Below are 22,654 nucleotides of genomic sequence, written 5' to 3'. Positions count from 1 at the left end.
ATTCTGGGGTGCAGTAAGCATAGCACAGCTAGCCTGTCAAAAGAGGTGATTCTCCTGCTGTTTAGCTGTACTGTGGCCTCACCTTGGATACTGCATATGGTTCTGGTCTCAAAATAAAAATGATGTTGAGGTCCTTGAAAGTATCTGGGGGAGGGCAATGCTAGCTGGTGCCCCATGCCTGTCAGTGCTCAAGAAGCATTTGGTCAATGCCCTCAACAATATGCTCTAACTACTGGTCTGCCATGAAGACTTGATGATCTTTGGCAGGTTCCTTCCAACTGAGCTGTTCTCCTGTTCTATTATTCCATTTGATCATTCCATCCAATCCTACCCCACACTGTGCTATCCTATCCTATCCTATCCTACTCTACCCTAACCTCAGGAAGAAAAAAAGATGGTAATTGTAAGTGTATTGCATCACTATGGAGCCAACCATAGCAGCATAGGTCAGCGAGGAAGGCACCAGGACAGGGGCTGGAATGTGTGTGAGAGGTGGTTCCTTGTGATGGTTTTGTCGTCAAAGCATGTGAAGCTGTGACCCATGCTGTATCTGCAGCCTGTCCAACCTACTGAGGGAACTGCTAAGAGCTCAAAAGGCCGTTCAGGTAATGGTCCAAACTAATTCCTGTTCTGCAGTCATTTTCTGTTTGTTGAAGTCAATGCTGCAAATGCTAACGTGGTATTCAGGGCAGCTGTCAGCTGCCGGTGTCATAGAGGCATTTCTGTGTGCTGAATCATGTGGGATTATAACAGTTGTGCATGTCAGGCTTTTCTTCTTCTTCTCCTAAAACCTTACAGCAAACGTGATAAAGTGCCATTTAAATGGGTACCATTTGCGTTGGCCACATACAACTGCACCACCGAAGAGTGAAGAGATGTAAAAACTATTTTGTCCTTACTTTTGCAGCAGGTAGAAATCAGTCACTGGGTATTCTTTCAAGTTATTGGTGTTAATTACGTGCTTTATGAATTTTCCTTTGACTGCCTAGGTCAGACTGCTGAAGAGTTTTTGGTAAGAAAAGAAGGCAAAGCTTCCTCACACTGTGCTCACAGCGTAACTCTTTGGGATCTGATTTTATTCTCTCTCTCTCTGTTTTCCATCAGTGAACCAGACTAAGCACGGATAGAAAGCAAACTGTTTTGCTGCAGGTCTTTGTAAACACTGACTGTTAAGAAGGCAATTTTCAATGTCTTGTTAAGTTTGAAAGAGTCAATGTCTTTTAGTCCAACGTGTAAGAGAGAACCAATGTACTTTACAATTCTTGCTGTCTTAATCGTTGGCAATACTGTGATTAACTTTTCCTGTAACCTTTCCAACAGCTTATGCAAGAAATTACTAGCTGCTTCCATGGTATTCCACTTTTGATATAAACAATTCCATAATTGCTGGCTTAGCGAAGTTCTGTTTCTATTAAGCACTTATTGTGCAATTGTTCAGCTGTCTCTGGCACTCATCTGTGGTACATAAATGGAGCTGGAATCAATTCAGTTCAGGCAAACTCTAGATCTATGTAGGTTGCTCTGAAAGTAATGCCTCCTATTTATTTCCATACAAATTACAATAGATACAAAGAGCACGATAGCACTGTTTGACAGAGGAAATTCTCAGCTATAAAGCACTATTTTTCAACATAGTCACCACTATTAACTATGCATTTTCACCGGTGATGAGCAAGAGCCTGCATGCCGTGCACAACAAAGCCTGCGCCAGCAGAAGTGACCCACAGCTGCTGTGCTAAAACGCACCCCCACCCCTCACTGCGCTCACATCCTCTGCTGGATCTCCATAAGCGTTCAGCAAGCAGCTATGAATGTCAACGGGGTCATTTTTTTTCTGCATGGAAGAATTCATTGACACACCTTTGCTTTATACACACTTCCACATCAGACACCATGCTGTCAGTGCCCCTCTGCTGCCATCTGTCACTCGGCAATGGAATGGGATACTGGTGGGAAGTTTCAACCTCTACTGCCGCACCACCGCCATCAGCCACAAGGGCGCCGACGCCACGAAACAGGAGGCATTACTTTCGGAGCAGCAAGGCACAACGTGTCGCCGTTTGATTTTTAAGTGCCCTATTTCTGTCAATGAAATCTACAGCCCTCGTGAGGGGAGGAGCTTTCCATGTTGATAACAGGAGGGCAGATACTGACTGTGAACTCAGTGACCTCTGGCAGGCACACACAGCAGTGTCTGCATTGCTCACGTGTCTGCTATGTTATTGAGCATCAGCATATTTAAACTCATATTTACACCCTCTGTCCTAACCAGGTTTACAGAACTTTAATGGCTCTCACTGAATTCGCTCTGCCGTAGCTGGAGGAGCTGCTCATGAATGCCAGCTGTTCCCAACAACTAATCTGACCTGCACTGTCATTATTTTCTGAAGTATCTCACAGGGCTGGACTTGCTGAGGCTGACACACTCACTGCTGATCCCCAGTGGTGGGATGAGAAGTCAGCATTGTAGGTGAACAGATCTTCTACCAAAGAGAAAAAATAGTTAATGCTGTCTGTTGCAATCAAAGAGAAATTATTCCGCAGATCAAATCCCCGCTGATGTTTCAGTTCTTTGGCAATTAAGGGCATTAGTCTTAAAAATGTAGCTCTGCTTTCATTTCACAGGCAGGGGAACGCTTTCTTCTCGCAGTAATTGACAGCACTGCAGATCTGATGAGCTCCATATATATGAAAATCATTGCATCACTTAAATCCATTGCCACCAGTATACAAAAGAGAACAGCAGACAGACAAAGTCACGCAAAGGACTTTGGGAATTGACTTTTTGGAAGACAAGTATGAGAGTGGGAGGAAAAAAAACAAGGGGGTTATTCCCAAATCACCTGGATTTTAAGAAGATTGGTTCCTGTAAAATAAAAGACACTTCAGTTTCCCACCAGTGGGTTGCAGTCATCTTGTTGGCTTCGCAGCTGTTTCTTGAAGATGGATATTGATGTGGATGGCCGATAGAATATACTCCAGATCTCTCCAGCAGCAGTAACCTCACTGGAATCCTCTATTTCATTGGCAGGTGGGATCTGATGGGATCTGGGAAATAAGCATTACCTCATGATCAGTGCTAAGGTACCAGGGAAGCTGCTGCTATTAGTGTGATAACGTTATTTTTGTATTGGCAATGCTGATAAGTTCCACTATATCTACAACACTTATTTTTCCCCCAAAATACTGCACAGTTGTATCAGAATTTGCAGTGTTGGTTGATTTTTGACCAAACAATGGTATAGAAAGGTAGTAATAAAATCAGTTCTTTAATCTGTGTGTTATGCCACAATACAAATTCTTACGTTTGTGGGGTTTTGGGAATCTTTTCAATATTTAATTAAAAGAAAGTCAATATTAATAAGGGCGGTGAGGCACAGGGTGCCCAGAGAGCTGGTGCTGCCCCATCCCTGCACACAGCCACGCTCAGGGCATGGGGCTGTGAGCACTGCTGGAGCTGTGGGTGTCCCTGTGCACTGCAGGCACTGGGAGCAGACGGCCTTCGGGGGTCCCTTCTGACTCCAACCATTCTATGGTTCTATATATGTACACACATAGTATGTATATATTGTATATAGGCACACTCTTGAGGATATAAATGTGTATCACGTAACTTGATTTTGAATCTGACCAATATGAAAGTATCAGGAGGCAGAGAAATGAAGTGTACCACAAGGGAGAGCAGAGCTGAGATGTCAGTTCACCCGGGACAGCTCTGCTCTGTACTTACTTCATGGCAACGTGCAGAAATATCTTGGCCAATATGGCTGTAACACTTAGGATGAGCAGTGCTGTGAGGCTGTATATTGTCCACTCTGGAAAAGAAAAATGAAAGGAGAAAGGAGGAGATGGAAAAGGAAAAGGAAATGAAAAGAAAACAGAAAAGAAAGAGAGAAGAATGGGGAAAAGAAAAAAAAAAGGGAAAAAGAAAAGGGAATGTGTGTTATTTCCAACTCAAATGTAAAGATGCCGTGAAAGTTGGTTCCAGACACACAGCACATTTCAGTGGCACCTCCCCCACCCATTCACCTGCTCCATCTGTGTCTACAGCCCTCTTTGTAGAACTGCAGTCGCTTTTGTGCACTGGGATATCTGAGCTGCATGCAGTATCCAAGCTAATTCGAGGCTCTATCAATGCATGCTCTTTTTTTTCAGCACCTTTTGCCACCTCCATGAAGTGCTCTGACTTCCTATCTGATTTCACTGCTTCTACAGAGTAAGTAACAAAGCAGAGCAAACGAATCTCATCTTAAATGGAGATGACATTACCAGGCATGGAGCTGCTGGGATGGCTTGGACTGGTCGTGATGACATAAAGTATCTTTGACGACCGAGCTGCGTTGATGCTGAAATTTGTGTGTTCATTTCTCTTCTCTGAAAGGGTCTGATTCACTGCAATCTTGGTTTGATGCACGTTGTCCTTCACAGCTGAAAACACAACAGTGTGATTACATCAACAACTACACAGGTGTAACTGGGCTGTGCTTTGTACTTTACAGCCACGTGCTTCTCTCTGGTCCATTTAGGGAACTGCAGGCAGCACGTTCTGTGTGATGTCAAATTTGGGCTTCACCCAGAAGGGGTTCTCAGAATGTTTGTTTCCACTGCTGTTGATCAGAGCAGTGGGACTGAAGGGCTGCAGTGTTTTTCCTGATGACCTTTTAGATAACTGCAGTGCATCACTGGTAAGAGCTCAGTTGAACCAAAGATGCTGTTGGACTACCACTATTTGCTGTTGTTATTGTTGTTGTTGTGTTGTTTTGTTTTGTTTTTTTCCAGCTCTTTTATTTCCCAATCTGTATTGATAGGTAGATGCATATAGGATTGACTTTTTGAAGGTGCAAATGTTGCTGCTGATGACGCACAGCTGACTGGAGTTTTTGGGTGAATTACATGCTTTAACGACACACTGAAATGCACAAAGAACAAGGCTGACCTCTTACCTCTGTATCTGATAGCGAATCCCTGGGCTTGGTTGATTTCATCTGAAAAGAAGTACAAAATAACAAAATCCAAGGAGATGTTGAAGGTGTGGGGAGGCCGATTCTTCCCATTAAAACGAGCTAGAACATGATAGGTATAGCCATCCAGCAATTCCACCATGTCTGTAGCATCTTTGATTTCAAAAAGGACAAAGCTGAAGAGGATTTGAGATGCTCCTGGGACTTGTATGGTCCAGTAGCAGACTTTGCCTGTGCCATATGTGTCAGGAAAATCTGGGGAATAGATCACAGCTGTAGCAGAAGTGTAATTCCCTCCACAGGCACCAATAAGGGCTGTGAAACAAAGAGGAGAGGGAAAAGAAATTAAAAAAGAGAAACCAGTGCAGGCAGTGCAACCATCAGACACAGCTTTCCACTCTGTGGAAATAATGCACAAACTTTAGGGCATGCACTTGGGTGGGCCTTATGCATGAGGGCACTGCTCCTCCAGTGTCTCTTGGCCTCAGGTTATTTACCTCCCACAGCACTGGGAGCAATGTATCATATGGCATTTGCTTGGGATACGTTCCTTCTGGCCCCTTACTCTGACACAGAATCACAAACAGAAGAGTTTGGCTTTATCTGTACACCCTCACATCAGGCATTTATCCACATCAGTAACCCAACCCCAAGCCTTCTCAGAGCAAAATGATGTCCTCATGTGAACGATGTTCTAGTTCGTTAATAGTCTCTGTGAGCATTTATATGTGCCTTCTGGGCATCCTTTCTCCTGATCAACCTTATTGTCATGAAGTAACTTGAGTAAGTGCCTGTTATGAAGTCTAATGCAAATCGACTGGATTACTTGCTATGATCAGATCCTTTAAGCTCAGTACAAATACGTGCCCAGTGACACTTTATAATCCTTAATGATTGTTCAGGGTCATAGTGCAGACCTATTCAGCAATGAATCTAGAGAGGACGTTTAATGCCAGCCAACTGATTTGATGCATATGTTTATATATATATATACACATAGATGTCCTTGGAGGCACCCATGGTCAGGGGTCAGGGCTGTGAGCACTGATGGAGCTGTGAGTGTCCCTGTGCACTGCAGGCAGTGGGACCAGATGGCCTTTATAGGTCCCTTCCAACACAAATGATGCATGGATTTGTATTTATATATACATATATGTATATATCCTAAACATTCAATATGAAATAGTATATTTCAGACAGAACTGTTTGAATCAGAATGATCACTCCCCCATAGAGTTCTTCTCTCTGAAAGCTTAAAGAACTGTAATAGAGTCCTTGGAGAAAGTAAATACATGTTTTGAAGTGTTTCAGTTTTCACAGGGCTCTGAGCAAGGCCTCCAATAAATGCAAATTAAAAGCGAGCTGGGGGAATGAGGAAAAGTAGAGCATGTCTGCCAGAAAATAAAGTGAAAACACTTCTCTTTTTTTTTCTGGAGCACAGCCTCGTCATAACAGCAAACCTCACACCAGTGCTGCACTATAAAAGACCCCACAGAGGGACTGAGAGTGCATGAAAGAAGGAGAATGTAAAGAATGCAAAAGATCCCACCGAGGTACAAAGGCCCACAGAGAATCTGTGTTTGGCACTCACTCCATGCTAACAGCTGGTGATGTAGTTGAGTAGATGGAATTGTTTGAATAGACTGTATTGCTAGAATTGAAATTGGACAGTGGGTGTCGTTTGCTCTTTGCAACTGGCTTGTAGGTGTTGCCACGGTTGGCTGTGCTGTTTGTAACAACTGAAACGCAAGGTGCTCTTCAAATAGGCAATATTAATTATGAATGCTAATGGTTAGTGCTCCACAAAATACAGCAGCTCCCCGTATGGAACAGAAATAGAATAAGAGAATCAGAATAGCTCTTAGGTTGGAAGGGATCTTAAAGCTCACCCAGCCCCAACCCCTGCTGTGGGCTGGCTGCCCCACAACACTCAGGCTGCCCAGAGCCCCAACCAACCTGGAATGCCTCCAGGGATGGGGCACCCACAGCAGTCTGGACAGCCTTCCCATCCAGTTCTGTGCAGAACTGGAAGAGTTCTGTGCTGTGGGTCTGAACGTTACAGCTTTAGGCCATGACAGCAGCACATAAACACACAGGTAAAAGTTACAGATGGGTGTAAAAACTTCAGTTTAAAGACACAGAACTCTTCAATGCCTGCCACTGCATCTTTACTGTCCCTATCTCTTCTCCACACTCGGATGTTACACTGAGGCCTGTGGGACTCTGCAGGTGAGGAAGAGACAGAAAAAGGATAAGACAGTGTTGTGTGTATAAAGGACTTGGAAACGATGAGCTCAGGAAGCCAGCAGGTATCAGGAGTGAGGGTTCTGGGCGTACAACACAATCTGTAGATTAGAAGTCAGTGACCTTGGGGAAGAGGAATGAGATGAGCAGGTGTTGCTAATCAGCAAAACCAAACAGGTGGTGGTTACTAGAATGACTTCTTTTTTCTGCTCACCAGAAAAGACAGTGCAGGTGCTCAGGGTAACAGCTGGCTGAGCCCTCGGTCATTTCAAAGAAGAAATGCCCCAAAGGATGCTTCTACTCATCATGAATTCAGGAAGCCAAGAGCAAAGGAATCAGTGGATATAACAGCACGAGCCTGCATGCTAGTGCAATATGGAAAGCACTACAAAGCTCCAGTGGGGGAGAAATTGAAAAAAGTGTAGTATTATAGAATCAAAGAACGGCTTGAGTTGGAAGAGATCCCCAGTAGCCATCAAGTAATAGGAAGGAAGATTTCCATGTATAAGAAATTACGAAATCAGTGATGGTCAAATAGCAAACTTGACTTGTTTGCACCTTTGCTGAACACCCTTCCCCAGCAGTTCTTCTCTGTGGCTTTGCACTGTGTAACTGAGTTAGAGCAAGTCTTGTCTGGCTTAATAAGGAAAAACAGAGTGTTTGTGAGAGCAGAGTTAGCACCAGCTCTGGAGAAGTAAGAGACAATCTCTGGAGCGTGGGTCAGTTGCCTAAGCAGGCGTTGCTTCTTTGAAGAGCTATTTCACATTATTAATGGATGGGAATTTTAAGCTGAAGTGGAAAGCAGCTTTATTTTATACTGAATTTAGGTGTTTTTCTGCTCAACAGTTCTCATTGCCTTTAAGCCCTTTCCCCTAATTTGCTCAGCATTTGAGGCCTCTCCTTTGAGAAAAACTCAGCCTGTTTCAATACTTACTGTCGAAAAGAATGACTCTGCCATCCCCACCACAAGGCTGAGTATGGTCTCCAAAGCAAACACTGTTGCATTCCGTACTGGCTGCCTCCCCGTATCTCCAGTAGTCAGGGTTATTTCCACAGAAACAGGCATAACCTGATTCCATGCCTGCAAACTTTGACAACAAAGATGCATAAGGAAGGGAGGGGTCATGTTTAAAGGTGTAACAGCAGGAGGTTGTGGGAACAAGCAAGCTGGCAGCAGAATGCATGTGCTTTGGAGAAGTTGATTAGTCTGTGGTCAGAGGTCCCACCACAGACTGAGCTGTTAGGATCCCGCTTAAAAGTAGCAAGAAAGCTGGAATAGAGGGCACCTAGAGCAGCATACATGCAGCCCGAGGCAATTTCTCTTCACTCCGTGCAGCCCAAGCATGCCAAAAGGTTGGACACCCGTGATTCAGTCTTTTAAAACATTTTGTAAATGTGCGTCAAAGAAATCACCTTAAATTGTTGACTTCGGCAGGAACTGATGCATGCCTGGATAGTAAGTTTATTGGAGGTCTCACTGGTGCCAGTCAAAGTAGGTGGCTCTCCATGATCCTTGTAGCAGCCCAGATTCCCTGGCACTGGCAAGAATAACGGACAACAGTCGTAGAAACATTAAGGTTGGAAAAGGCATCTAAGATCACCATGTCCAACTCCAACCCAGCCCCACCGTGCCTTTACCATCAGTGCCTCAGCTCCACGTTCACTGAGCACCTGCAGGGATGGTGACCCCACCACCTCCCTGGGCAGCCTGTGCTCTCTTCAAGACACCGACCGCTTCAACTACTCTCCTGTTACTAAGCAGCTCTCTGTATTTTCTTCTATTGGTTTTACACCGTGAGAAATGTTACTCTAGGTCATGTTTTCCAAACTTTCCCAGGGATAAATGACAGGAGATGCATCACAGCCTTGTAGCAATATACCTGCAATGCTCTACAGCCGTCTGCTCCCAGTGCCTGCAGTGCACAGGGACACCCACAGCTCCAGCAGTGCTCACAGCCCCGTGCCCTGAGCGTGGCTGTGTGCAGGGATGGGGCAGCACCAGCTCTCTGGGCACCCTGTGCGGTGCCTCACCGCCCTCAGTGTCAAAACTTCTTCTTTATATCCAATCTAAATCTCTCCTTTTTTAATTTGAAACCATTTCCCCCCGTCCTACCAGTGTTTCAAGGCTCACTGATCGCTATGGGTGGTCATAAAGAGTTTTTTCTCTTCAGGGCATAACTCGTTGTTTTGTGGGGGTTTTTTTCTGTGCTTTTCATCTAATCACTGGAATTTAGCCATGACTTCTAGAGAAACAGTGTGGAGTATGCTTCTGTGTAAAGGACATGAAATTATCCCTTGTCTAATTGTCATGTCTGCTCACACACTTAGAATGAAATAGAGAAAGAAAAGAATTATAGACATAGAAATAAATTGAATAATTCAGTTGGTAGGAACATCCAAAAATCATCATAGTTTTGGTTTATATTTTGCTTTGTTTCCTTTTGTCTTAGCAAACTGAGTGCCTCAGTATTTCTGTCCTCCCATATGCATTCAATAGGAGTGCAATAATATTTTCTGAACTGAGCCATCTTCACAAATGGCTCAGTTCTGCTTTGGGTTTGGGAAGTCCCACTGGTGAATTTCCTTATACCTCCCCAGTGTGCAATGAAACATTTCCCTAAATTCACAACTTCTATTTGTCCCATTCTAGCAAAGATGATCTTTTACCCATTCTTTTGGAATAGCTCTCAGTGATCTGCAATTGAGGATGACTACCAGAAAGAAGAGCAAAGGAAAGAACAAAGTTAGGAAGAATCAAATTCAAGTATGTGTGGGGTTTTTTTTTTAATTCTTAGATCATGTTACTTCAAATATTGTTGATAAAATAATTTTCTTTCCTAAGAATGATACACTTTCAACACCAAATGCTTGCATGGATTTATGGCTTGGATATGCCTTGCAGCAGCAAGCTTCTAAGCACTGCGAATTCAAGTTACAGCCTGATTTAACATACCTTTGGAAATTCCCATTTACAACCCCACCCAGCTGGGTACATCTGGACAGATAATTCTCAGAGAGCTCAGTTTTCTGTAAAGCACATTATTTCACTGCCCAGAAAACAGTTCCTAGCCACCAGTCTAGCTCCTTTTGCTAGAGGACCTGGGATTTCTAAAACCACGTATTAATACATGTATCTACTTAATAGCTTTATTGGTGAGACCCGTCAGCCATGTCTCCAGAAGATTAATCCTTCAGTGTTTCCCATGCAAAGAAACCAGTCTCAACCTTTGAAAACTCTGTGCATTTTGTAACTAAATAAAGCACAGCAGCTGGGTAAAATCCTAAAGCCAATTAGTCTCCTCAGTGTCCCAGTGAGCTTTCAGCTTTCTCATATCTAGCAAACAAAATCTGCCACGTGGTTTGGAATAAGCAGTTGTTCATGGAGAATCACCAGTCTAGCCCCATAGTGAGCAGCAATTTCCAAGCCAATATTTTTTGTTATTAAGTCAACAAAATACATAACCTCATGGCTACGTGCTCCACAGAGAGCCAGGAGAACTTGAGTAGGCCCACATCAAATGATTAAATGACCTGAGACAACACAGAAAATACTGGCTACCATACATGTACACACAATTTCGCTGCATTCCTTCTCCCTCTGCCTACTGAGGGGCTGGTCCTAAACCTGAGACACTGCTGTGTTGCTGCTGGGAGTTAATCAGCAAAGATGGTATAAACATAACAGTGTTGTCTGAGTCTGCTTTGGGCAGCAGGTTGGATCCGATGATGTCCAAGGACTCTTCCAACCCAGGATATCCCACAGTTCTATGTGTGTACATTAAGTATTTATATGGATAATAAAAATATTTCTGTGACTGATCAATTCCTCTGACCTTCAAAAACCACTTTTTTCCCTTTTATTTGTTTATACCCACACCAGCACACAAGAAAAGAAGAAGGAGGAAAGGAAAGACTAAGCTCCTAGCGGGGCACTGCCCATTGGGAGCCCCCCCCTGGGACACCACTGTCCTTTGCACCATGACAGCCATTCTCATCTACCACTGCTGCATTCCACACAGTGTGTTTACAAGTGCAGAACGCGTTTCTGAAGTCAGCATTCTATGTGAAGTCCATGTGAATAAGCCATGATAAAATCAGACGCTGAATTGTAGTTGCAGTGAATCACTGCATGCAAATCTCTCTAGGGAACAGAGAAGTTTCATGCTGTTGGTGTTACACTGGCGGGTATCGTTTGTACTAAGTTATACTTGTTTTTTCTAGTAGCAGACATAATTATGGAAAGGTTGCTTACAGGACACAAATTTTTAACTCCCCAAAACATTGAAATGAGTTTTCTTCACAAAATTGCTTTCTTATTCCACCACAAAACTCAGTTTTGTATTACACAATTCACAGGTTTGTTAGTTTTGAGGTTTATCACTGTGCTTACTGAAAACAGACGATACAGTAAGGAAAAAGTGCTTTTTTTTTAATTACACGTCATAAACCATGAAGTTTGCATTAAGACTTGGATGGACTTGTAGTGTACATTTTGTTGCTATAATTCCTTTTTCTAGTATCCAATTTCAGCGCAACGCTCGAAACAGCTGCTACTGGTCAAAAGGGTATTTTGTAAATATAAATCTGGATTATCTGTGCAAGTAAGCGTCCAAATATAAATCCTCATCCCCCCCCATCACAGAGAAAGTGAGTGAGATTTGTTTTACAAGGATTCCTTGCATAGAACAAATGAAGCGGAGAGGATTTGCCTTGCTGGGGACATATCCAGAGACTTTGCTTAAAATCTGTCAGCTTTAAAGAAAATGCAAACTCTTTAATTTGGGACCCAGACAAATTTATTAATTATGGGGGTCCTTCTGAAAGGTACTTCCTTAAATCAGAAGCATGCTGACATCGGGACAACTGCTCTGATTTAACAGTGTATGCAGAGGCAATCTCGTGGACATAGAGGCACAGAAATTAGAAGAAAAATATATCCATGATCAAACCTAATAAAATGTTCAGTTATGGGTGTTAATACTGAGTCATATGTTTAAAATTCTTGAGAATTTATCCTGGAGCATCCAGGAATGAAAATCTGGGAACGTATTGACACGAACCGCGAAAGGAGAAACGCGTTTTGGATAAGGTGAGCAGCATCATACATGGGTAACATCAGATGCTGGAAGGAATGTTCAGATGAATAACTTGAGAGCGATCTGAATTATTCGTCTTTTCCCTGTGTCCACTTCTACTGCCCTTTTTCTTCCTAGCCGTTCCATAGCTGTGTGCTATTCACATCAAACTAACGCTACCCATTTAACAGATGAACCACAAGTGATGGAGACACAGACATCTTTTTGAAAACCTAATTAATCATTTCCTATCCATTTTTCTCCTCTGGACTGTACTGAGCTAACGGCGTACTTCATCAGATTAGAAAAACTAGAAGTACTCCATATGTTTTGAGTGCTTCCCCATCTTCTATTTTTATGTAAATAACGTAAGCCACTAATTCTGAGAGGAGATGAAGAGAGCAGCAATGGAGGAACAACTACACAGCAACCTTGTCATTAACTCCAGAGATCAGTTTCAAATATTGCTTAGTTTGCAAATGAAAATAAGCTGATTGGCCTTGTCCTAGTTTCTGCTGGAAAATCACTACCCACTGCTGTATAACTGCCAACCTCCGCTCGGCAGAGACACAGGCCTGAACTAATTACATGGTTCTCTTACTTCGGCAGGATGGAATCTCACAATATTTCCAATATATTCCATCCTCGTGCTCTGCAATGTAGCACCATGGGCTGACATCTCCATCAGGGTTCCTGGGGGGAAAAAAAGAGAGAGAGAGCGAGCGAGTGAAAAATCAGTGATCTTTAAATGCCATGTAAAAATAAATCTTACTGAACCTGAGTTTCACACTGTTTTTGCTCTAACATTGAACCCATTGCAATTACATGCCAAGAAAACAACAGAAATGGACAGGATGTTCAAATCACTGTAGTTATAACACACGTGAAGCGTGCTGTGATGCCTCAAACATAACTTCTCTGTTATTCTACCAATGGTACTGGTGTGCTGAGCCAAAGACTCAGGGTTCTGATCGCAGGATAAAACAGGATACTCATGGTTCAGACATGCTTCTAATTTGTGCCAACTGCTTAAAGCTGCATCGAGGCAACATTGGTGGCAATGAGACAGTCCTTACCTGCAGTAGTTGTGCTCACCGAGCCCTCCTTCCCCATTGGGATATTTCAAAGTATTATAAGGGTGCTCAAAGGTCTCATTCCAAAAGAGACAAGGCTTCCCCGCGTGTTGGGAGGTCTGGTTCTGAGTGCCACGGTAATCGGCCCCATTTGCTGTATAACATTCTGGGAAGAAATGGAAAGAGAGAGAATAGAATATATGTAGTTTTGGTGTTTACTTGCTCTTCCCTTGCCCTCTCTCCCATCCCCAACACTCTAGTTTCCTTTCACTAACAGATTTCCTCCACTGTTTAGGCAACTGAGGATGCTGTTTGCACCGTAAATTTTCCCATAGACCCAAACACCTATTAAAGGGATTATGATTTCACTATTTAAAGAGGGGAGATTTAAACAGGATGAAGTTTTGACACTGAGGGCAGTGAGGCACTGCACAGGGTGCCCAGAGAGCTGGTGCTGCCCCATCCCTGCACACAGGGCACGGGGCTGTGAGCACTGCTGGAGCTGTGGGTGTCCCTGTGCACTGCAGGCAGTGGGAGCAGACGGCCTTTGGGGGTCACTTCTGACTCAAACCATTCTAATGGTTTGGTTCTATGATTTTTACTCAGTTCTTTATAAGATACCTTGGCTGGGACTGCAGTGTGATTAATACAATCAAGTATATACTCTGAATGAAAAAAAAAATCACATTTTTTACTGCTTTCTCTTTGTTTTGCTTGTTAGGTTGAATTTGTAACTTGCTGATTTTCCAAACATGACAGTACATGACATTATCAGTCTGCTACTTATCAGCACACTGCCCAGCTCTCATTCCAAATTAACTACGTTTGTGAACATCCATCCCTTACAAAATGAAAGACTTTGTAGGTGTGAATCTTGCAAACATTGATATCCTGATTTTAAAAGTTCTTCAAAAGATGCCCTATGAAGGTGACTGATCACTAGAATAGGTCTACCGGAGAGGTGATGGATTCTCTCTCCTTGCAGATATTCAAAATACATCTGAGTATGGTCCTCAGCAAGTTGATTCACGTGACCCTGCCTGAGGTGAGGGGATGAACAAGATGACCTCCAGAGATCCCTTCCAACATCAGTCATTGTGTGGCTCTCACAGAATCATCACAGAAGGGTTTGAGTTGGAAGGGACCTTTAAAGCTCACCTACAGTCCAACTCCTCTACAGTGAAGAGGGACAATCTACTCTGATCCAATCTTCCAGAAACAATTGCCATAAAGAATCACAGAATGGCCTTGGTTGCAAAGGAGCATAATGCTCATCCAGTTCCAACCCCCTGCTATGTGCAGGGTGGCCAACCAGCAGCCCAGGCTGCCCAGAGCCACATCCAGCCTGGCCTTGAATGCCTGCAGGGATGAGGCATCCACAGCCTCCTTGGGCAACCTGTGCCAGAAAGAACATAAAGAAATCAATTTTATAACACTTATCATCCATGAATTTATTAAAAAATAGTATTAAAATGCAACATTCTGTGATATACTTAAAATGCTGTCCTGTTTTCCTTGGCCATAAGCATGGCCCTGTGCTGGTAGCGTTACTGGGGGAAGTCACAAATGCCTGTCCTTAGCTGCAGGCTGGGCAGCATTCCATATTATCTGACAGCATTCTCTCTTTTTATCTGATAGCATTCATTCTCATGGAACAGCTGCAGAGATATTCTACTCCAGTGCCCTGAAGGAAAGGGAGAGCATTGCACCTGGCCCTGGCGCGGTGCTCCTGAAGAGAAACTTATCTGATTGAGCAAAAAACAAGCTTCAGATTAACACTTCTCCTCACTTTAATTAACCCGGCCTCGTTAGCCGGGCGGGTGGGCTACGTGCATTTCCTTGAAGACGCAGATCTGAATTTCCAGTATTTGAGTCACCGCAAACATTTGTGTAAACATACAAAAAAAGACGCTCTGAGTCACCGGCGGTGCCACTGTCCTTCAGAGCTTCTCCTGCTTTGAAGTGGACACCACAGCTTTCCTGTCGCAGCAAAATAAAGAGCAGAGTTTGATGGAAAGGGGGGGAAAACATAAACTGGATGGACACAATAACGTATGGTATAACAAAGCAGTTGTGAGGAGGGACAAACACGGCCAGAAAAGGTGCTTTCATCATTTTAGTGCTACGACTCTTCTTGCTTTTCAGTTCCAAACTGGAAGCAATGTGTGCTAACATCCCCCCAGCAATGTAAGGAATGCTACAGTACCTGAACGCGATCTGGCACACAGACTGAACAGAAGTTAACATCAGCCCTTGCAGGATCTGCTAAGACTGGCCCGTGCTTTAACTTGCAGCAGCAACCGCCTTTCGTTTTCATCTTCAGCCTTTTTTCTTTTTTAGTACTTTGAGGACGTGGTGTGGAAGGAAGAGCCGGATCTCTCTTTGTTCCTCTTAGCTACAGCATTCTGCTCTCAAGGTAATGGATGGCTGCAACAATACCTGCATTGTTCCTGTGCAGGCTGAGGTGTTCTTTACACCCAGAGGGTGGTGAGGCACTGGCACAGGTTGCCCAAGGAGGCTGTGGATGCCCCATCCCTGCAGGCATTCAAGGCCAGGCTGGATGTGGCTCTGGGCAGCCTGGGCTGCTGGTTGGCAACCCTGCACACAGCAGGGGGTTGGAACTGGATGAGCATTGTGGGCATTCATTAGTTTTGTTAGGGGAGGAAGAGAGATACCATGGGAAAACACTGACTATCCCAGAAGAAAAGAAATAACAAAGCTTTATTTTAAATTATGAAATATAGCAGCTGTGAACAAATGAAATCCAATGAAATACTTTTTGTTTGTTTTTTTTAGAGGCAATCTAGTTGGAAACTTTCATTTGCATAATGGCTAATAATGCTCAGTGATTAATAATAGTTACTTTGCCACAGCACTGAAGTACAAACGTTTCACGTAAGCACAGTCATTCAATAAAAAGAACCTCAGCACTACTTTCTTCTACCTTGAGATCTACTGCGTTACACTTTGTAGGGTTCCCTATAAAATTCCCAGCACTGCAGGACCCTCAGCACGCTCAGTACCTTTGTCTTTGTTCACCATGACTTCCCTCTACTAACCACCTACTGACTGCTGCATCTACTGCTTCGGGGAAAGCCTGCAAACAGCAGTAATCACAGTCAGAACCATGGAAGTCAAATAACTCTTCCTTTAAGTGATTGCTGAGTCTGGAGAAGTACCTACTGAGAGGAAAATACCAGAAAGCAAAAAGCAGAAAACAAACTGGGATGGTTGTCCACTCTGAGCGAGCGTTCTGTGTGAGATACAGGTTCACAATTAGTTTTATTAGAGCCAGATCAACATTTGGAAGATCAAACAGCAGCTGTAGTAGAAATTTTTTCCATCTGTTTCGGTTTCTTCTTCAATGTAGGGACCTTACAATGATCATTTCTGCCTTTGTTACTGTGGAACTGTATGGCTGCCTGCACTCCACATGGGCACCACTGAAGGATCATTTGAAAAATTAAGGTAGTGCAAAATGTAACAGTCTGACTGCTGTCCTGAATGAGGCACTGATGATATAACACTGAAGCTACAGAGTCTGCACTGGCTTCCAGTGATTTTCTAACATGGACATCTATGTGTTGGTCTGCAGCTCTGAAGTCCTTGATGGCAAGTCCAGTTATCTGAGAAATACTCATTCTGTGCCAAATGATGAGTGATGGAGATAATGCAAACATCTTTATGTCCTCTGCAGTCTCCTCTGCACAAATGAGAGGAAAAGCAAAGAAAACAGCTATGCTCAAACATCCTTCCTCTCCAAGGCCATGGACGGGGCCCTGGGCAGCCTGAGCTGGTGGGGGGCAGCCAGCCCATGGCAGGGGTTGGTCCCCTCCAACCAAAGCCATCCTGTGACTCTCTGATCTGATTTTCGCCCACTGAGCATTCCTCAATGTCCATCATTTCTCAGAGATGCACTCAATGATGCTACGAATTGGAGACTGAAGAGATGGAAATTCAGGATGGTTTAAGAGTGCTCTTGTATGACTGGGGTGCATACATAGCTTTGCACTGAAAATTCAGAGTAACAAACTCATTCCTACTTCACTGAAAAAAATAATAATCAAGTTACTTGTCTATTTGTTTGCTCTGGGTAGGGATAGCAGGAGAGATCCTACCAGCAACATTCCCATGAGAAGCGGCATTTTCTTTTAAGGATATTCGGATAAAAGAATAAACAAGGCTAAATGAAAACTGCTGCCACTGAAATACGAGGTTTCGCTGCAGAAGTGTAACAACCAGGACTTTAAATGTTCTGCAAGGTTGGAGCAATAAGGAAAGGTTCCTAAAATATACGTGGATAAGAGCGTGGGCCGAGTCCAACAAGGACTGTGTGTCAGGTGCCTGATGCATGTGTTCTAACAGTGCTTTAAGAAGAGATTCAGGTGATTTCCATTCTACCAGAGCCACTCTCCTTGCTCTTGCTGCAGCCTGCAATCGCAGCACTCCTCCTTAAACGCAAGCACTGTATCTAGGTGCAGATGGCAACAGTTACAGGCACTAACCAGATGCTGCAGTCTCTAATTTGATTGAAAGGGTATAATTAGACAGCAGAAACACTTCAATGAGAGAGTAAGGCACAGAGGAAAGGACAGAAACCACTTAACCGATGCCAAGACACCCCAGCAGCGATGGAGGCCCACGGATGGAAGGGGCACAGCACCCAATTACCTTCCTCAGATGAGAGTGCTTTTGTTTCCCTATGGATACACGAATAGAGATTCTATTATCATAGGTTGCCACAATTCTGCATGTGGGAACGCTGATTAAAACCAGAAGAAGCTTCAGGAGATCAAAGAGACAAATATGGCTTCTGTGGTCATTATTAAAAATATTTTTAGTAGCGCAATGGCTTTCTTTGAAGATGCAGTTTTATTGATTGAACCAAATGTTCATTTGCATATTTTCATAGGATTGGTCAGGAAAGAACCTTGTTCCATAATATGTTATGATGGAAAATAGATTATTTTGGGGAGGATAAGGCCAGTGAAAGCCTGCTGTGATGCCACGAGGACAATGAAGCGGAAGGTTTCCCCTACGCAGTATAGAGACGTTCTGTACGTAGTTTAAAAATCTCCCATCCTACACAGGCACACACACATCATCTTTTGAGGTCCTCAGCTGCTCCGAAACGGTCATATTTAGTGTTGGTTCAGAGCAGAGAGTGGTCAGAATGACATTGGGTCAAACCTCATCTTCAGCATCCATTGGCACAGCCTGGAAGAGGACAGCGGTTTGGTTCCACCACCACACTTGTCCCGAGCTTCTTTATCACTGGAACTAAGAATGCATGATGTAGCCCCGGAGGAATTTCTGCTCCTTAATACACCCATTTGTTTTCTTTGTGAAGTTTTAAATCTGTTGTTCCACTGTCAAGTGTGGCAGACCGAATCCCTCCGGAAATTTTACCAGCGTGGGCCTCAGCCACTGTGCAGATGGAGGCAGTGCTCAATTGCACAACCGCTGTGGTGTGATATGACAAAATGAGCAGCTGGCAGCGTGTAATCCCGGCCTCCTTCCCACTCCGTTGGCTCCACCCTACCAAAATCCATTCATAACTCCGGATTTTGAGTTAGGCTCTGTGCATGTACTAGCACGATCCCCCGAAGCGCCTAGGGTGACTATCTCAGCCTGCTTAGAACTGCTTGCTGGATGATTTGCATGATGGCCGCTCAAGGAACACAAAGCAGAGCTGCTTCACACAAAGGTTTGGGGTGAAACAACAGCACAAAGGAAGGAAACCACAGCACAGAGATCCGCTACTGCTGCACAGAAAGATAACAGAGAAGGGAAGAGGGGAAATCAAACACGCTTCTGAGTGGGAAATTAAATGAAGGCTGTAAGTACAGAAACTAAAAGTGACAGCCCGTTGCACTGAGTGTATAAAACAAGACTGCTTCAATGGAACTGACATTTCACAGACTTTTCAGTTTCTTTGTCCTTGTAACACAAAAAGCACCAAATTCAGAAAATCCTTTAATCATAGGCAACACATTCACCACTCCACCACCCCTTCAGTTACTGAGAAATATGGTAGGACTGAGGTTTGAGTACTGCAGATTTCAGTGACTGAATTAATACAAACTGGAAGGTAGGTGGCTGTGCTTTCTGGATCCATTATCTTTGCTACGCATTCATTCCTTGTAATATCATGTTTTTTTCCCCACAGCTGTTTGTTCTCAGTCATCTCTGCCACCTTTCGTGGCTGTGGGTGTATGCAGTCAGAGCACGGATGTGCACAGAGGTCTCTACTCTGCCTATGAACCAAACACTCCTACAGGGATATATCCTCCACATGCTCACGTGCAGCTGCTGTGAAACTTGGCTGCTTACACAGTGCGTTCTGTCCACAGTTGTGTTCTGAAAAAAGATGACACTCTTCAACTTCAACAGAGAAAGGATTACCAACTGTGCACCAAACGCTGCCTGGTGGTACTGAGACTGATAATCAGACGTGGTAGGATTGATAGGATGCGGGGAAATGATTTCAAACAAAAAGAGGGGAAGTTTAAGTCGGGTATAAGGAAGAAGTTTTGACACTGAGGGTGGTGAGGCACTGCACGGGGTGCCCAGAGAGCTGGTGCTGCCCCATCCCTGCACACAGCCACGCTCAGGGCACGGCGCTGTGAGCACTGCTGGAGCTGTGGGTGTCCCTGTGCAGTGGGAACAGACTGCCTTTGGGAGTCCTTTCCAACCCAAACCATTCCGTGATTTTAAGTGTACCTACAAAACGTGAAAATAAGCAAGTGTCTATTCACAGCTAGAGGAAGCAGTGCAAATTCTGTATTAAGCAGAATAAGGAAGATTCAGCTATTCAGAGCACATCTAAGAGGACCGCGCATCCGGTGGCTGTGACACTCGGACCGTCCGGATCAGCCGCTCCGGACGCACCGAACTGCCGATAAGGAAGGGATGTTATCGCAAACCCGATCACAACATCACAGAACGACTTCGGCTGGAGGGGAGCTGAAAGATCACCGAGCTGCAGCGCGCTGCCCCGGGCTGGCTGTTAGCAGCAGAGCGGGCTGCCCAGGGCGAAGCGCTGCCGGACGGCACAGCTCCGTGCCAGCCGCGGCTCCGCACAGCTCGGGGACAGACTGCAGCTCTGCCGCCGCTCAGCCCCGCCAGAAGATCTACGAGCGGCTCCGTCCGCTCAGCCCGGCTCCCCCGCGTCCCCGCCGGGTGTCACTCACTCACTCACTCACCGGACAGAACGGGCTCGCGGCAGCAGCTCAGCGCCAGTCCCGAAAAGGCCACGACGGCGGCGAGAGGGGGCGGCTCCATGGGCCGGGGCCGCCGGGCCGCACCGCGTTCCGGAGCGGAGGTGGTCGCGGGCGGCCGGGAGGAGCGCGAAGTGCGGGAAGCGGAGGCCCTACAGCATGTGTCCTGTAAGTGCGCCCCAGCGAGGTGCCGAGTGGCAGATGAGGGATCCTATTACCAGCCATGTGACAGGAAAGGATAGAAACCAACATCCCAACCTGCTGCTCCCCGCTGAGGCGCGGAACGGCGGCGCGGCCGCTTTTCCGTTTGACACCGACGGGTTCGGGCCGTGCCGCCCGCAGCGGGGCTCCGCGGAGCGATCCTCGCGGCCGGGACCGCCTTTCGACCGGCGAGGCAGCGGCGGGCGAACCCCGCACGGCTCCGTCAGCGCCCCGCCGGCCGCGCCGAGCTCTCGGCTTCCCCCCGCGTCCTTCTGCCTGCCCCGCAGCCCCGCAGCCCCGCAGCCCCGCGGCCGTGCCAGCTTGGCGGCCCCGAGGGCTGTCTGCCAGCGCGCAGATGCGGCGCATCTTTTCTTCCCTTAGGGGAGGGCGGGGAGAAGACCGCTGTAATCTTTGCGCTATGGCTCTTTACAGCCCTGCACGGGCCGGAGGGTGGTGTAGGGACTGAGCCGGATGCATACGGCCTCAAACATACAAATACGGACGGAGACGCACAGAGACGAGCACGCGGACTGCTACAGTGCATAGACACGTGCAGAGGAGGGCCGCAAAACTAAGGCAAGGGATGGAAGACCTCCCCTCCGACGACAGGCTGAGAGAGTCAGCGTCCAGAGGGGCTGTAAGAAAGAAGGGACAGACCGTGCAGCAGGTTCTGTGTAATAGGACAAGGGGAAATGGTCTCTAAAGAGAACGGGGGAGATTTGGATAGGTCAGGCACTGCACAGGGTGCCCAGAGAGCTGGTGCTGCCCCATCCCTGCACACAGCCACGCTCAGGGCACGGGGCTGTGAGCACTGCTGGAGCTGTGGGTGTCCCTGTGCACTGCAGGCAGTGGGAACAGACGGCCTTTGAGTGTCCCTTCCAGCTCCAACCATTCTGTGAGTCTATGTTACATAGCATACATAGAGACAATACACAGCTACTGACAGACCACAGAACTGAGGGGGAGAGCTCATCATCTCTATTTGAAAATGGTGAATGCAAATTCAGGTGGCTTTCCTTTTCTTTTTTTTCTATCTCCATGTGGGTAGAAAAGCTATTTATTTCTCTAGGTCATACATAATGAAGCCATAGTCTAGACTTCTGCAGAGGTTTCTTCGCTGACTTGCGAAACATTTTAGCAGTGGCAGCACTTCTTTGCTAAAAAGTAAATAACAGAAAGCAAACACCAACAGCAAAAAAGAACCAAGCAAACAAACAAAGCAATCAGGGAAAAGTTAGACTTCTTTTGTTTAACACAAATCATAGAATGACAGAATGCTGAGGTTGGAGGGGAGCTCAGAGATCCCCCAGCCCTGCCGTGTGCTGGCTGCTCCCAGCTCAGGCTGCCCATCCATGGTCTTGGGCTCCTCCAGGGATGGGGCACCACAGCTCTGGGCAGCACTGCCAGGGCCTCACTGCCCTCTGAGTGTGGAATTGCTTCCTCACATCCAACCTCAATCTCCCTTCTTTTAGCTTGAAGCCCTTGTCATTACATTCTTGTCCTTACGGCTTCTTCATACTTTTGCTGCGTAACGACCCCTTCAAACATCTACAAAGGAGAGGGAGACCCATTTTACTACTCTGAACGTGTCAGCCACAAAACACAGTTTCATTGCTTTGTTATGGTGGTACATCAATACACAATATATGCCTCATTCTTAGTATGCAGAAAGCTCTCATTGTACATAACCATGAGGTGAAAAACGTGCTAAAATCTCTTTTGGCTGTTGTGAGATATATTAAAAACAGGAGAAAAAAAGAAGATACTTAAACAATGGATTCATATATACCATGTCATCTAATATATACTCAAAGGGGCACCTTTGCCAATTTATTGTGCCTCCAGCCTACAACCAAAAGGTTTGGGAAGCCAGTTGTGCA

The 22,654-nt window shown here is 45.3% G+C and overlaps 1 protein-coding gene across 1 annotated transcript; it reads right to left on the bottom strand.

The window, feature by feature from the left end:
• Positions 1-1,081: 1,081 nt before the first annotated feature.
• On the bottom strand, positions 1,082-20,760 carry KREMEN1 (kringle containing transmembrane protein 1). Its single transcript, XM_052689471.1, has 9 exons — positions 20,559-20,760; positions 13,357-13,519; positions 12,882-12,973; positions 8,619-8,743; positions 8,140-8,293; positions 4,944-5,276; positions 4,270-4,428; positions 3,731-3,815; positions 1,082-3,048 (listed from the first exon to the last, which is right to left on the bottom strand). The coding sequence occupies exons 1-9, from the start codon at positions 20,635-20,637 to the stop codon at positions 2,886-2,888; spliced, it is 1,353 nt and encodes a 450-aa protein (XP_052545431.1). The 5' UTR covers positions 20,638-20,760; the 3' UTR covers positions 1,082-2,885.
• Positions 20,761-22,654: the final 1,894 nt, after the last annotated feature.

This window comes from Tympanuchus pallidicinctus, unplaced genomic scaffold (assembly GCF_026119805.1).
Source record: "Tympanuchus pallidicinctus isolate F22 unplaced genomic scaffold, pur_lepc_1.0 scaffold25, whole genome shotgun sequence".
In the NCBI taxonomy this organism is placed as follows: Eukaryota; Metazoa; Chordata; class Aves; order Galliformes; family Phasianidae; genus Tympanuchus; species Tympanuchus pallidicinctus.
Note: the sequence above shows the minus strand (reverse complement) of the source record. Positions and strands in the feature narration are given on the sequence as shown.

Bases quoted from the DNA above. Each gene is read 5' to 3' on its own strand.
- KREMEN1 (XM_052689471.1), bottom strand. From the start codon at position 20,637: ATGGAGCCGCCCCCTCTCGCCGCCGTCGTGGCCTTTTCGGGACTGGCG. The intron at 13,520-20,558 runs GTGAGTGAGTGA...ATTTCTTCCCAG, and splicing joins CCGCGAGCCCGTTCTGTCCG to AATGTTATACAGCAAATGGG. The intron at 12,974-13,356 runs GTAAGGACTGTC...TTTTCCCCCCAG, and splicing joins GGTGAGCACAACTACTGCAG to GAACCCTGATGGAGATGTCA.